At 36.4% G+C, this 12,597-nt stretch overlaps 1 protein-coding gene across 2 annotated transcripts in view; it reads left to right on the forward strand.

Annotated features, from left to right (window-relative positions):
* The first annotated feature begins 4,740 nt into the window (after window positions 1-4,740).
* Window positions 4,741-12,597, forward strand: part of pebp4 (phosphatidylethanolamine binding protein 4) — a 77,732-nt gene continuing 69,875 nt past the window's right edge. Inside the window, exons 1-3 of one of the 2 annotated variants that reach the window (XM_079467480.1) lie at window positions 4,741-4,898; window positions 5,062-5,178; window positions 6,109-6,235. In XM_079467480.1, the coding sequence (XP_079323606.1) occupies window positions 5,072-5,178; window positions 6,109-6,235 (234 nt within the window). In that variant the 5' untranslated portion in view covers window positions 4,741-4,898; window positions 5,062-5,071. The remainder of the gene's footprint in view (window positions 4,899-5,061; window positions 5,179-6,108; window positions 6,236-12,597) is intronic. The other variant, XM_079467481.1, reaches the window with a different exon arrangement.

The raw sequence follows: 12,597 nt of genomic DNA on the forward strand, positions 1-12,597 counted from the left end.
AGAACTGCAGTTTACAAATGCTTCTGAGCAAACAGACAAACGTGACATAACAAAACGTGTGTGTGTTTCTTAGCATTTCACTTACTCAGCATAGGAGCACATCATAACGTAATTCAACATATTTACATCACTATGGTTATTTGGCTGGTAGACCATATTTCTTTTTTCCTTTCTGGTTTTAGGTCTACATAAATGTAGGTGCTATTTTCTAAGCAAGTCATATTTTTTTTTATTATATGTACTAATATAATTTAACTAGCACCTTTAATTCAATTTACTAAAGTAAATATACTCTTATTTATGATAAATTATTAAAAACTATGTTCTCAAAGAAAGGACATTTATTTTGACGGGTTGCCGCAAGGGGGTGTTTGACAAAAGCTTTCTCGTTGTGAAACGCGGACGCTGAAAGCTCCACAAGTGCAACCAATGCCACTCTTTCACTCATAACACACAAAACAAGCAGATTGCAAATACATCGCGGAAATCATATCGCCCTAGATTCAATCAAAGGTCAAGCAAACTTCGGCCATTCGGACATTATTCAGGGTTGGAAAATGACCGGCATCAGCCTCTAATTTGCCATTTAACACCGAAATACAAAGAGATAAAACATAACAGTATCGTTGTCATGAAGTTTATCGATACTCTGGTATCGATCCAGTTATGTAACGGTCCAAAAAAGTACTGGTTCTCGGTACTCATACATACTTATCAATCATACTTCTTGAATGACATAAAAGTATTAGTTCAGTCAAAGTTTCACATCAAACAGGATGATTTAGATTTAGACTAAGTGATTTTAGCAGGCTTTAATTTTTTGCTTTTAGTCCCTCCAGAATGCTGGCTCGCTTTCTGGATGGAGACCAAATGATTTTCTTTGGTGTTCGACAAATGCCGTCGAAAGAGCTTAGGTCGCCCACAACATTCCTTTAAATGAAATGGCAGTGACCTAGATTGTGCACAACAGACATTTTCAAACCGCTTGTTTATTCTGCACACTGTGGTCTGTTTTTGGTAACAAGGCAATCTATGTTCCTTCTTTCTACGTTTCTTTTTCTGTCCTGTTAATATCTGACAAGTTCGGAAAATGAAACAGACATTTGATTGATTATGGGTTAACATACAAAATCAGCATTTACTCTAGCGATGTTACATATTCGTGTATGACAGGATGAAGTTTAGATTTAGATCAAGAAATTTCCATTTTAGTACAGTTTCCTGGAAAAAATAACCTCTAATATTGTAATCACATTCTTCAAAACAGGATCCCGGGTGAACAGTCACACGGGGTTTCTTTACAGGGAATATAAACAGTGCCTCAACACTCGTGAGATCTAAATGTGTGGGTACTAGCTGCTATCTTTACCAAAGTTAGCTCGCAAACGCTTCAGTATTATATCAAAATCTGCTGCAAACAAAAACAGCTGTAAGTTTGAATGCTCCCAAATAAGCTTTCGGATAATTTTCACAGGCAGGCCTGTGACAAAGCTATCCCATGATGCAGCACAGCATGTCCATACGTGCAAGTAGTTATCGTAGAATGCTATACCTGCTATATTTCAGAGTTTGATTCCAACTTTTTATTACATAAAAATATATACTAATAACTTAGGAAAATAAAGCAGTATTACGCATTGGGTATTTTTTTAAAAGGTGCATTACCTTTCCACACAAAGTTTACACCCCAGAGGAGAAAGAACTCCACAAGCATGGTTCACACTGTAGACTTAAACACTTTTGCAGTCTGAAAGTGTATGACCTTTATGCCTTGTAATACAAAATAATAGTCGTTTTTTATTTCCCAATGAAAAATATTCAGATGATCACAGTTCTCTCTCTTATAGTTAACAAATATAGCTGAAAAGAGCAGTTTGCTGCATTATCAGCCAGTAAACTATCAAATAATGTCTTTCTGCATGTATTGGGCTGTTTTAGGAATATTGTGTTATTTTAAGAAAAGGCAACCAGGCCTTGAATGTAAATTGATATATATAAAAAAAGAAGAAATGCAATTATTTAAGTTTCTCCACTGGAGCAACCTGATCAGTATAATAACAAATATCTTACTGAAGACTTGTCAGTATCAGAAAGCATTTGAAAATACACTCAGGAACATTTGCAAACTCTTGATACTGCATAAGAATAGGTTTTAAAAAGGTTTTTCTAAGAAATGCGAATTGAATTCTTAAGATTATTAAACATAACAGTCCATTAACGTAAAAAAGAATAATGATGCACACATGAATGTAACGTGAGATATGAAGGCTGTAGGAATGTACATTTTACACATTTTTTGTTCACAAGAATACAGATTGTAGTAAATACATAAAATAATTTATAAATAAATAAAACTTTAGAAGGGAGTTTATCAGACTGTTGAGTTTCAGATTTGTTGCTGCATGACACCCCATGCCTTAATGGAAAGGGCACAATGTGTGGCATTGTGTTGCTTTTCTGTGTTAACATGTGTAATTTAAACATATCCAGCGTGTACTAGGTGTGATATGTACTATTCGAAAGGTTATGTGTTAAATATTTTTTCATTCATGCATGTCTGTTAAAGACCTTATTGTTGTCTATGCTGGATTGTGTTTTGGCAAGTGTATCGCTCACCTGCGGTTTTCAATGTTGTTTCTCTGTCATGTGACCGTGTTATACATTGCCTTTCATTGCTTAGAACACGTCGTTTGTGGATTGCATTGCTAATTAATTCAGTGTGGAAAACGGTATATACTGTATTATGGTGTCCAAAGAGTCTGAGCCTATTGAAAGTCCAACATTCAAAATCCTATTTAAAGCCGAAAACTGTTTTAGGACTGCATCTTATATAAACAAACGTATCATTTAATTTACTACTATGCTTAAATATATATATATATATTTGTATAGTAAAGAAAAAAATATAATTTAGATTAAATACCAGCCTTTTTGCTAGAGGTCACAGACCTCTTTAGAACCCACAGTATATACAGAGAGGGAAAAATGAAATGGAGCGTGTATTGGAATTATAAATGATTCATTTTCAGCCAAGGTAAATGTGTTCCCGAATCTGTTCCTTGTTGGTCTGGTAACACCATTCCTGTAACCCAGCAAATCAGAGGCTGATAAGGATGATGTATGAACTCTAATCCAGCAAAAACTCCTTACCATAACAATCCACTAAATTTAATTCTACAGTCTGATTGGTTGATAGAATATTGTACAAGGATGTCGATCCAGAATCATGTGCCACATAAACCACTATAGATGTGAATGCACAATACCTATTAAATCCTGACTGCCTGGATTTGCTGTGCAAAATAGCAATGCTTTGGCTTGCAATTGAATAGTAAGAAAACTAAGGCTGACAACAATGGTAGTGTATTCTAGCTATTCGATACACGGTGCCCTCAAGTAACCATGAACCTCTAGGCAGCGTCTCCAGACACCGAAGCATGTCCTTAGATATTTTACTTAGATCTCTGGCAAGATAAAATCAGACAAAAAAGATACAAAAATGAAATACACACAGAAATCAGGGGTTAGAGCAGATACATTTATTTAAATAATACAAAATATATTTACTTTTACATCCTATGACCTCTTGGTCTTGCAAAGAAGCACAAACCAAACACAGTGTGAAGAAATGTTTTGCTAATAACGTAGAGCCAGTGTAGCAAAGAATTCATCAAATTGCCGAAAGCAAAAACTTGTTGAATGTTTTCTCAATATTAAAAGCTTGTTATCTACAATTTGTATTTTAAACAAGAATAATTTCCAGAAGTTAGTACTGGGAAGGGATTTGTATGTCCAGGATATCTAAGCATGTGTTCTTGAAATGTGTAAATAGTGTTTAATAAATACGAACTGGCAGTTTACACTTTGTGTTTGTGTGTTTGTCTCTATAAAATCGAACCATGGGTCATGGAGTTATATGATTTTTTTTATTCATTTGTTTGACTTTTTTTGACTTTTTTTATTTTTATTGATGCTTAGAACCGGAACATAACAAAGGAGAAAGTATACATCACATAATATCAACCAAAACAATGATAAATAATAAACACCAAATAGAACAAATATATACTTATGTAAAATACATTAAAAAAATACACACACAAATAGAAGTAGGGCCAGATTGCAAAACAATGATATTCACATGAAGAGATCAAAAGCAGTACAAATTCTTACAGTTCTTATAGCTCTTTTATTAGTAGATACTGAGATCATATTTAGATAATTTTCTACTTCTTTTAACAAGACTGAGAAGACAGGTTTACTGTTTGAAAATGTGCATTTGTGAATGCAGAATTTGCTTAGGAAAATAATTTAATTTAATAATAAAAAAACAGAAATTGTTTTTTTTAATGCTTTATTGAACCTTTTGCTATAACAAAACAATGTTACAACAGAAACTTAACAAAGAAACACTTAGATTAATGATAAGAGAGAAGAAAATGGCTCGAAACAGACAAGACAAAAATAAAGAATAACAATAAAACAGATCAAAAACAAATACATGACAGGGAGTTACACAAATAATATAAATAAATAAAAAAATACAAATTAAATAGGTTGAAAAGCTTATAATCAGTGCAAATTTTACAAGTCCTTTGTGCTTTCATATCGGAGGAAAACATAATTGTTTTTAAATACAGTTTTATCTCTTGTAGAAAAAACAGACATTGTGAATGACCTTTACTATGCGTTACTGATGACAAGATGATTGACACATCTGCAGACCAATAAAGTGTCAGCTCATTAGGACCCAATGACAGTGAAGAGCGGGCGGGCCTAATCCGTTTCTTCATTTAACTTTGTAACGTGATATAAGATTTCTATTTTAGTCGACGTCGAGAAACTTTCGTTTGGGAAGCACTGACGCTTATATGTCACATTCTCTTCGAGAATTACAGGTAAAGTTTATCTGACACTCTGAAAGCTCAAGCACTTCTGAACGGCTTTTTGTCAATTTTATAATCTGACACGTTATGAATACGGCCGTTACATTCTCCCATAACGTGTTCAAGTGCACTTAAATGTGTTTGACGTGTAAGTGATGTATCTCTCTCTGTAAAGGTCGGTGGATATGCGGCTGTTTTACATGTCGGTGGTTGTGTGGCTGCTGTCTGCATGTCGTGTCGTCAAATCGACCTGTCATGACCTTTTATTTCAACGAGATGCTGAATTCTGCAAGTAAGACTTAATAGAGACTCCATAAAGTTCTCATTTTGCTCAGATGTGACTTCAATTAAGTTACGTAATATTATTAGAATAACAATAATAAGCCTAATATTGTTTACAATGTACTGGGATGCACCATCACCTCAATGAAATTATTAAGCGGTTTGTCCAGCTCTTCTCTGTGAATTTTGATTATTTATTTAATAGTTTTGTATAATTAAGTCATAGAATTAGATCTTGACCATATCATTTATGTTATATTTATCTATAAGCATTATAGCATTCTTTAATTACTTTGAGGAAAAGCAACGGCATATATAGGCCTACTGTAGTATTGCAAATAAACGTGAGCATGATATTAAACATTGCCTATATAGATACAATAACACTTACCTACTTTTAATATCGAACTGAATGAAAGTAATAACATTGTGCCTTTTTAGCCATGGCGTCATGAAAAAGTTAAACAAATAGATTAATAGACTTCCAGTTTTACCTTTATGCTACAATGCAACATTGAGATTCCCATTGGGATCATTTAGGTACAATTCGGATGAATGTGCAATACAAATTCCACTCTGCGTTCCGCTAGGAGTGTTTGACCAGGGTTAATTTCCAATCCATATTTCCTTAGATGAAAGGCTTCTAGAAATCTGGCTTGTAGGCCGGTGTGGGACGTGCAGGACTCCCTCGGAGCACTGAGTCATAGATATTGAAGCAGCCGGTCCCACACAAAACCCACACAACAAGCCTTACAAATCAAACAACTAACTTACTAGTTCCACTTTCAGTGCAATGGTGGACTAGCCATAGCTTATACTGATGTCTAATGACATTTCATAGAAAACCGTGAATATTCAGCGCAACTATTAAAGAATCACAGCGTGAGAGTTTATATTTGACAGTACACAATTTGACATGTTAATGTTTTCTGATCTTTAGGGGAGGGTTAAAGGTGATTTACCCAGATCTGATTGTTGATAAATGCTTGATAGTCCCTCAGAAGGTCAGAGAGAAGATCAGTAAGGAGTGGGGACCGCCACAAGTTCAACTGCCAGGTGTTAAAGAGGTAAGATAAACTTACTCCGTGACCTCTTACTCAATAACGTCTTACTCGCCACTTTAAGTAGAATATAAGTGTTTACAGGTTTTTTCTAAGCGATAGTAATGACTGAGGGGTCAGATCGGGTCATCTTTCTGGTTAGAAATGAGAATGCCTTTTAACAAACGTAATATGTCCTACAACCTTCTAAAAATGTGTTATGTGTCATAGGGGGAAAAAAAATAATCCTAGCTAGTCAAATGCCGTTTTCAACCCCAACTAGTTCATGTTTAAATCGTTTTTAACTTTTATTTTGTAACTGCATTACACCCTGGGACAGTTTTTGCAGTGTCCAGAAGATGGCACAAGTGTTGCATTACTAAAGCATACAGTACTTGAACTTGAGTTATTGTGAATTACATCGAGAGTCTGACAGAAATGACAGTTTTATGAATCTTATGTGCTAATATGAAACTATAAAATGTAGACATTTATGGTGTTGGTTTATTCTATTTAGATTTTTTTTAACTTTAAGAAAAAAGTCATTTGGATGCACTCTTCACTCAGTACAGCCTACTATCAATAGTATCAGCGCTGATGCAAAAAAATGTATTTGCAAATAAAACATGTTGATTTAACATGGATTATTTCATCCTTTTAGTTTTTAAACAACGTTTCTGTACTGTTCCCTCATAAACCATGTTTCAACTGTTCTAATCCGTACTGGAAAATATACAATTACTGTATATATTTAAAAATATAGTTTTGTTTCCAATGGTACTGTATTCACTTACATTTCATCTAATTCAAGTTTTATTGATATAGCGCTTTTCACAAATTTTGCACTGTTGCAACGCAGCAAATCAAACTTTCTGAGGTTTAATAATAGCCTACTACATCAATACATTTAATACAATTCCATTTTTGTTTATTAAAAGACTTGATTATATGATCCAATGAGGTTTTAACACTTCACATTTTACGCTTTAAGAGGTTGTTTGTTTCATAAAGGTGAATAATTCATATAGTGTGAGAGACATGGCTTATGATACCAACATGATTGAGGAGTCCGTTTAACAGCTGCTAGGAGAGCCGTATAAACTGTTATCATTTCGTCTGCTTCGCGCATCTGAGTTCGAAATCATTCTCGTAAACTTGAAATGGAATCAACCGTAGAGCCCAAAAGCAGAAAAGGACCACGGCGTATCTATAAATCGTAAACTAAAATCGAAAGCCACTTCAATTTTAGGAGCTAGTTTATAAATTCCATAGCTAAGCAGTCTGGCTTGAAGATGATCTATCGCCCTTGCGTCTCCCAAACCCCAATTGATGTATGGTCATATTATCTATTATACTGTCCTACATGATTCTCTTTTATTGCTGGACTTGTGTCAGACAGCAAAACGGATTACACGTGAGATCAAATCAATACCAACTTTATTTACCGGCCTTTCAAACGTAATTCCTGCCTGTGCCCCTTTTTGTGTTCGAGACTCTGATAGAAACATATGGTAGCCGGTGGTCCACGCTGAGAATACGAGAGGGATTTGAAGGCCGTACGTGCAGCCCCCGTTCAGCGGTTGGTCCCGCTTTCCCACCCCCTTGACCCTGCCAATCGACACTTCATCGCCACGGAAATGAGAGGCCAAGTGGCGACGCAGCGGTCACTGGTTGTCACTTTACCCCCGTGGTGACACCCACCTCATTACCCTGCCGAAGGCATGCTGGGTAATTGAAACAGAGCGAAATGGGCAGCGGTCCAGTGCGACTGCCTCTCAATGGGCTTTTATTACCCAAAACAAAAGCAGAGGGTCACTCTAAACAACAGATTTTCCTCTCCCAGCCCTCAAAGTAATGACTCAACCCTCAGCTTGACTTGAACTTGATTTTAACTTCAACAGCCATAACGTTTCAGTGTTATGACTGTTGAAATGTGTTCAAAATCATCAAAGTAATGGCTTTGAGTGAATGTTGTAAGTGCTGCCATTTTATTGGCATCATTTGCATACGGTATGGTTTGCACGGATGTCATGGTTTGTTTTGCTTTTGAAGGTGCATGAAGTATATGTCTGTGGTGTTGTATGTGTCCGAGAAATGAGAAATGATTTCAGCATTAAAAAAAGTCAAAAGCTCTCTTATTTGAAGTTATTCTAGATCTTAGTCTGTAATAGAGATAATTGTGTCTTTGTCTGGCATTTGAAGATGCACTGTCGTCAAAATAAATGAGTTGTTTTACACTAAGAGTTCAGCTACAGTCGTTTTCGAAGATCATTCATTTAATTTGATACACACATTTTAAGCCCTTCTTGACATCGTTTGACTCATTTTATGAATTGACAATTACTTTTGCATCTGATATTCTTCAAAATAGCTTTTTGAGATGTATTTCTGCTGCCAGTCTTGCCTGTTAAACCATTGACATTTTTAAAAAGGCCCTTTGGAACATTTTAAGATCTTCTACTAAAAGGTTATGAGTGATTCTCCCGTCGATAACACCCAAGGAAATGTTGTAAATATTCTAACTGAGGGATTAGTTATGCATCACTTGTTAGAATACTCTTTGGTTTCTCTCTTGTGATGATACCACATGTTCTCAGTTTGGAGAACAGACCATTGGCAGCATTCTGTGTACCGACACTTGTGTGTTCTGCCTGTGCCATTTTTCAGATCCACAAATATCTTCGATTCGTTTACATCACTGAAATTATTTCCTGTCATTTCGGCCTTTCACGTTGCGTGGAATGGCAGTACATTTGGACATATACATGCAGAATGGTTTTAGATCGTGGCTTGGTTGTCTGAGGCGGCAGATATTGAAGAATTTATTTCATTGCAGCATTATAAAAGAGGAATGGTAAACTATAATACTGATACTAAAATGGGGTTCAAATTGTCTGCTGTTATAAGAAACAACATCTAGGAATCAATTCACTGTCATCAGTGGAAACAGAAAAGTTGGATATCAGTGTGTGTCCTACGTCCTCGGACCAGTTTCCAACAACAAGCAATGGACGGAGCCACCCATTACAATGCAACACTTTTGCACCCACGGGTTTAACTGTAAAACTAGTATTGTCATGACAGATATAGCATTTATTGTGTGATATTTACTTATTTATGCCTTGATAAGTTGCACAGCGGAAAAACTGTTTCATCATTTTTGTCTTAGGCAAAAAACAAACATAATGTCCACACATATTGTATATAACTGCTCCAAAACCTATATTTTAGCTCGTACAACGTTTCATCCACCAGGTCTTCTTCGTACCCGACAAGCTAAAATTCAAATAATATAAATAAAAATATAAAACAGTTGGGTTTGTGAGATGTACACACCTTTTTTAATCTTAAACTTTCTCTGCCGTGTTACAGTATGTACGATATACAGTTAGGGATGACCCCGAATAGTCGAAGATTCGATGCTTCGATAGGAGGAGCCTGATTCGACTTACAATCTCACAGTCGAATCTTTCCAGAGGTGTTATGAAATGGAGATCATGCCATTTTGGTGTTATGGGCAGTGGCGTAGCACTGTGCAGCCAAAAATATTATTTATGATGTGAAGGGACATTTGGGAAAGGGTTGGGTAACAAGAAGCAGCACGTTCCGCACGCAGATGACTCGCAAATTAATGTGTACACCGTTTCCAAACATTCCTAACATATTAATATGAATTAACACTTTGTCTGTAAATGCACGTAGTTAGTTACTTACCCTGCATGATACAAAAATAATAATAAAGTAAAATAACCGATATCACCGCAAATAGCAAGCACGTTGTAGACATTTGGAACTTGTCATTCAATGCACTGAAAGAAAGCGTCAGTGTCGGGAGGACGGAAAAAGAGTCCGCAGGAAAAAAGGTGAAAGGGTTGACTGTTTAAATGGTAAGATGCTTTATTGCATTCCTCCTTTACATGCGGTGAATATACTATTTGTAAACTATACTATGAACGTGCTGTATTCCCGTCTGTAAACAATTATTCATAATTATAATTCATAACAAATTCTGTAAATTAAAGTGTTTTTTGGTGTATCAATGTTGAGCTGCACATTGTGCTGTACCCTTGTTAACCCCTGCTGTCGTCCCCCCACACACATATATGATTTACACATATGTCGACTATCAGTACTATAGGCAAGACGTTACCATTCTGATTTGACTATGTAGGGGACACCCCTATATACAGTATAAGCCATGCAGTTTACATCAAGGATGGATGTGAGAGACCTTTACATTTCTCTCTCATTACAAGAGAATAGTGGAGTCCACAGAACATCTATAAAAATAACAAAACAAAGAACTGATTACTTTGATGAGCGTTTTTACAACCAATGAAATATTTACATTCAAAATTAATTCGAATTCAAAGGATAAACTTGAATATAAAGAATGATCTTATAGATTTAATATTCGATTTGAAGTGAAAAATAGATTTGTGCTTTTATATTGGCCAGTGTACAGATAAGTCCGAAATGGTAATATTGGCCACCAATGTGGTCAGAGATTTATCCCGCATCCCACTTTAACAGCATCCCTGAGGCTACACTCAGGAGCAGTCAGTGATCTTCAGCAACCCAGTACATGGTAAATGCTCTTGAGACTATAACAACATACAGTCTAAATCAGTTGTTCTCGGTCATTACATTGGCTCCCAAGTAGCGACTCGGTACTTTGAAAATTGCACAAAAAAATCTTAGCTATTCAAAATACTTGCTTATCCTCACTGCGAGTAAATCTGTGTTTAATATATATTTGTATACCTTAAACAGCATTGTGGATTTAGATTAGGGCCCTCGAGCAGACAAATGAACTGCTGTAAAATACAGATGAACACACAACGTTTGACATTTGTTTAACAGACGATATACTCTTGGATTCCTTCCTTTAAATGATGACGGGCCTGTTTATTTTGTTATGCGACATTAGATATTTAGTTGCAGTTTGCTGTCTTTGTAGGATAGATGAAATCTCACCGGACAAGTACTGTTAAATGTTTTGTTGTTGCTTTAGTGATGCATAATCAATGTAAGATACAGTATAAAAACTTTTGTTCAAAAGTTTAGGATCACTTTCATATTTTTTCAAAATTTTCTATAAAATAATACAAAAATTATGACAATTATACGTGATCCAATTTTGTGTTTTCCGGAAATGTAGTTTGGATTTGCAGAATTGTCATTTTATCTGTTAGTTTCATCGGGCCCTGAGATGCATTTTAAACCGTATCGAAGTAGTTCCCATCTATGCTGGGCTCTTATTGGCTACCATTTCTTCATCATTTATTCGAAATCATCCATGTCAAAAACGTACTTATTTATATACAATTTTAGTTTTCTATTGAAAGACAGTATAATGTTTTCAGTTATATTTTTGTCCACGAAGACAATTTCAGATGTATAAGCAGATGCCTTTCAAATGATATTTAAGATCAAGTCATGTGATCCTTACTTTTTGAACGGTAGTGTGTGCATGTACTGTAAACATGGTTATTTTCTTATCAAGAGGTACACTGAAATATCAGACCTTTAATAACTTTAAGCTGCTTCTTCCAAGTGCATCAAAGTCTAAAACACAAAAGAAAAATCACGTTAACTTTTTTGGGTTCATGCCCCCTGCGGCTGTTGAAAGTCTCTTTGGCGTAAGAAAGCAGTGCCTGTGGTTCATATGGGGACTTCGACTGTTTTATTTGGTGCTTAAGAAAGATGAGCATGAGGTTTGTAAACCATTACAGTGATTAGAAAGCGCCTAGATGTGATCTCCTGAGCTACCTTGCTGCGCTGCTAATATCTCTCTTTCTCTCGCTCTGTCTATGAGGGTGATTTTGTACGCTGTGCTTAAAACCGCGCGTGGGGGCGTCGAGAGAGGATTTCAATGTGAACCATCCCTCTCTACTTCCTGCTTTTTTTGGCTTATTTCAGTGAAACTCTCTGTTCTTTTCTGTTCGCTGCCTGTAATGACGACAGGGGCGGCATCTTCATTGCTAAGCCTGGCAGTGCCCACGGCTGCTAGTCGTCTCAGCGCAGCGCTGCCCACTCACCCACGCTAGCTTTGGCACCAGCGCGGCGTAGCGGTGCTATCCGACATCCGAAGGTGGGGTTCCTTTCCGGAAGACCCTGAGTGTCTTTCCCAGGGAAAACCCACTCGTCCACCCATGCAGGATTCCTGAAAGGTCTTTCGCTGTTGGGCCTCGTGAAAGATGGAGGAAGAGAGGGGGACTCGAGTTTGCTTTTTATACTCGCAGTGGGTGAATGGCTTTAATTTGTCTGTCTTTGGGAGGGAGGTCTGGATTACAGGGAACCTATAGCGGCAGTTACGTAGAAAGCAAGAAGAGAGACATATCACGGGAGGTTGTTCGAGAAGGTCTGTTCTGAAGGCTGAGGATGCA

Source organism: Barbatula barbatula (assembly GCF_947034865.1).
Source record: "Barbatula barbatula genome assembly, chromosome: 11".
NCBI classification, from domain to species: domain Eukaryota; kingdom Metazoa; phylum Chordata; class Actinopteri; order Cypriniformes; family Nemacheilidae; genus Barbatula; species Barbatula barbatula.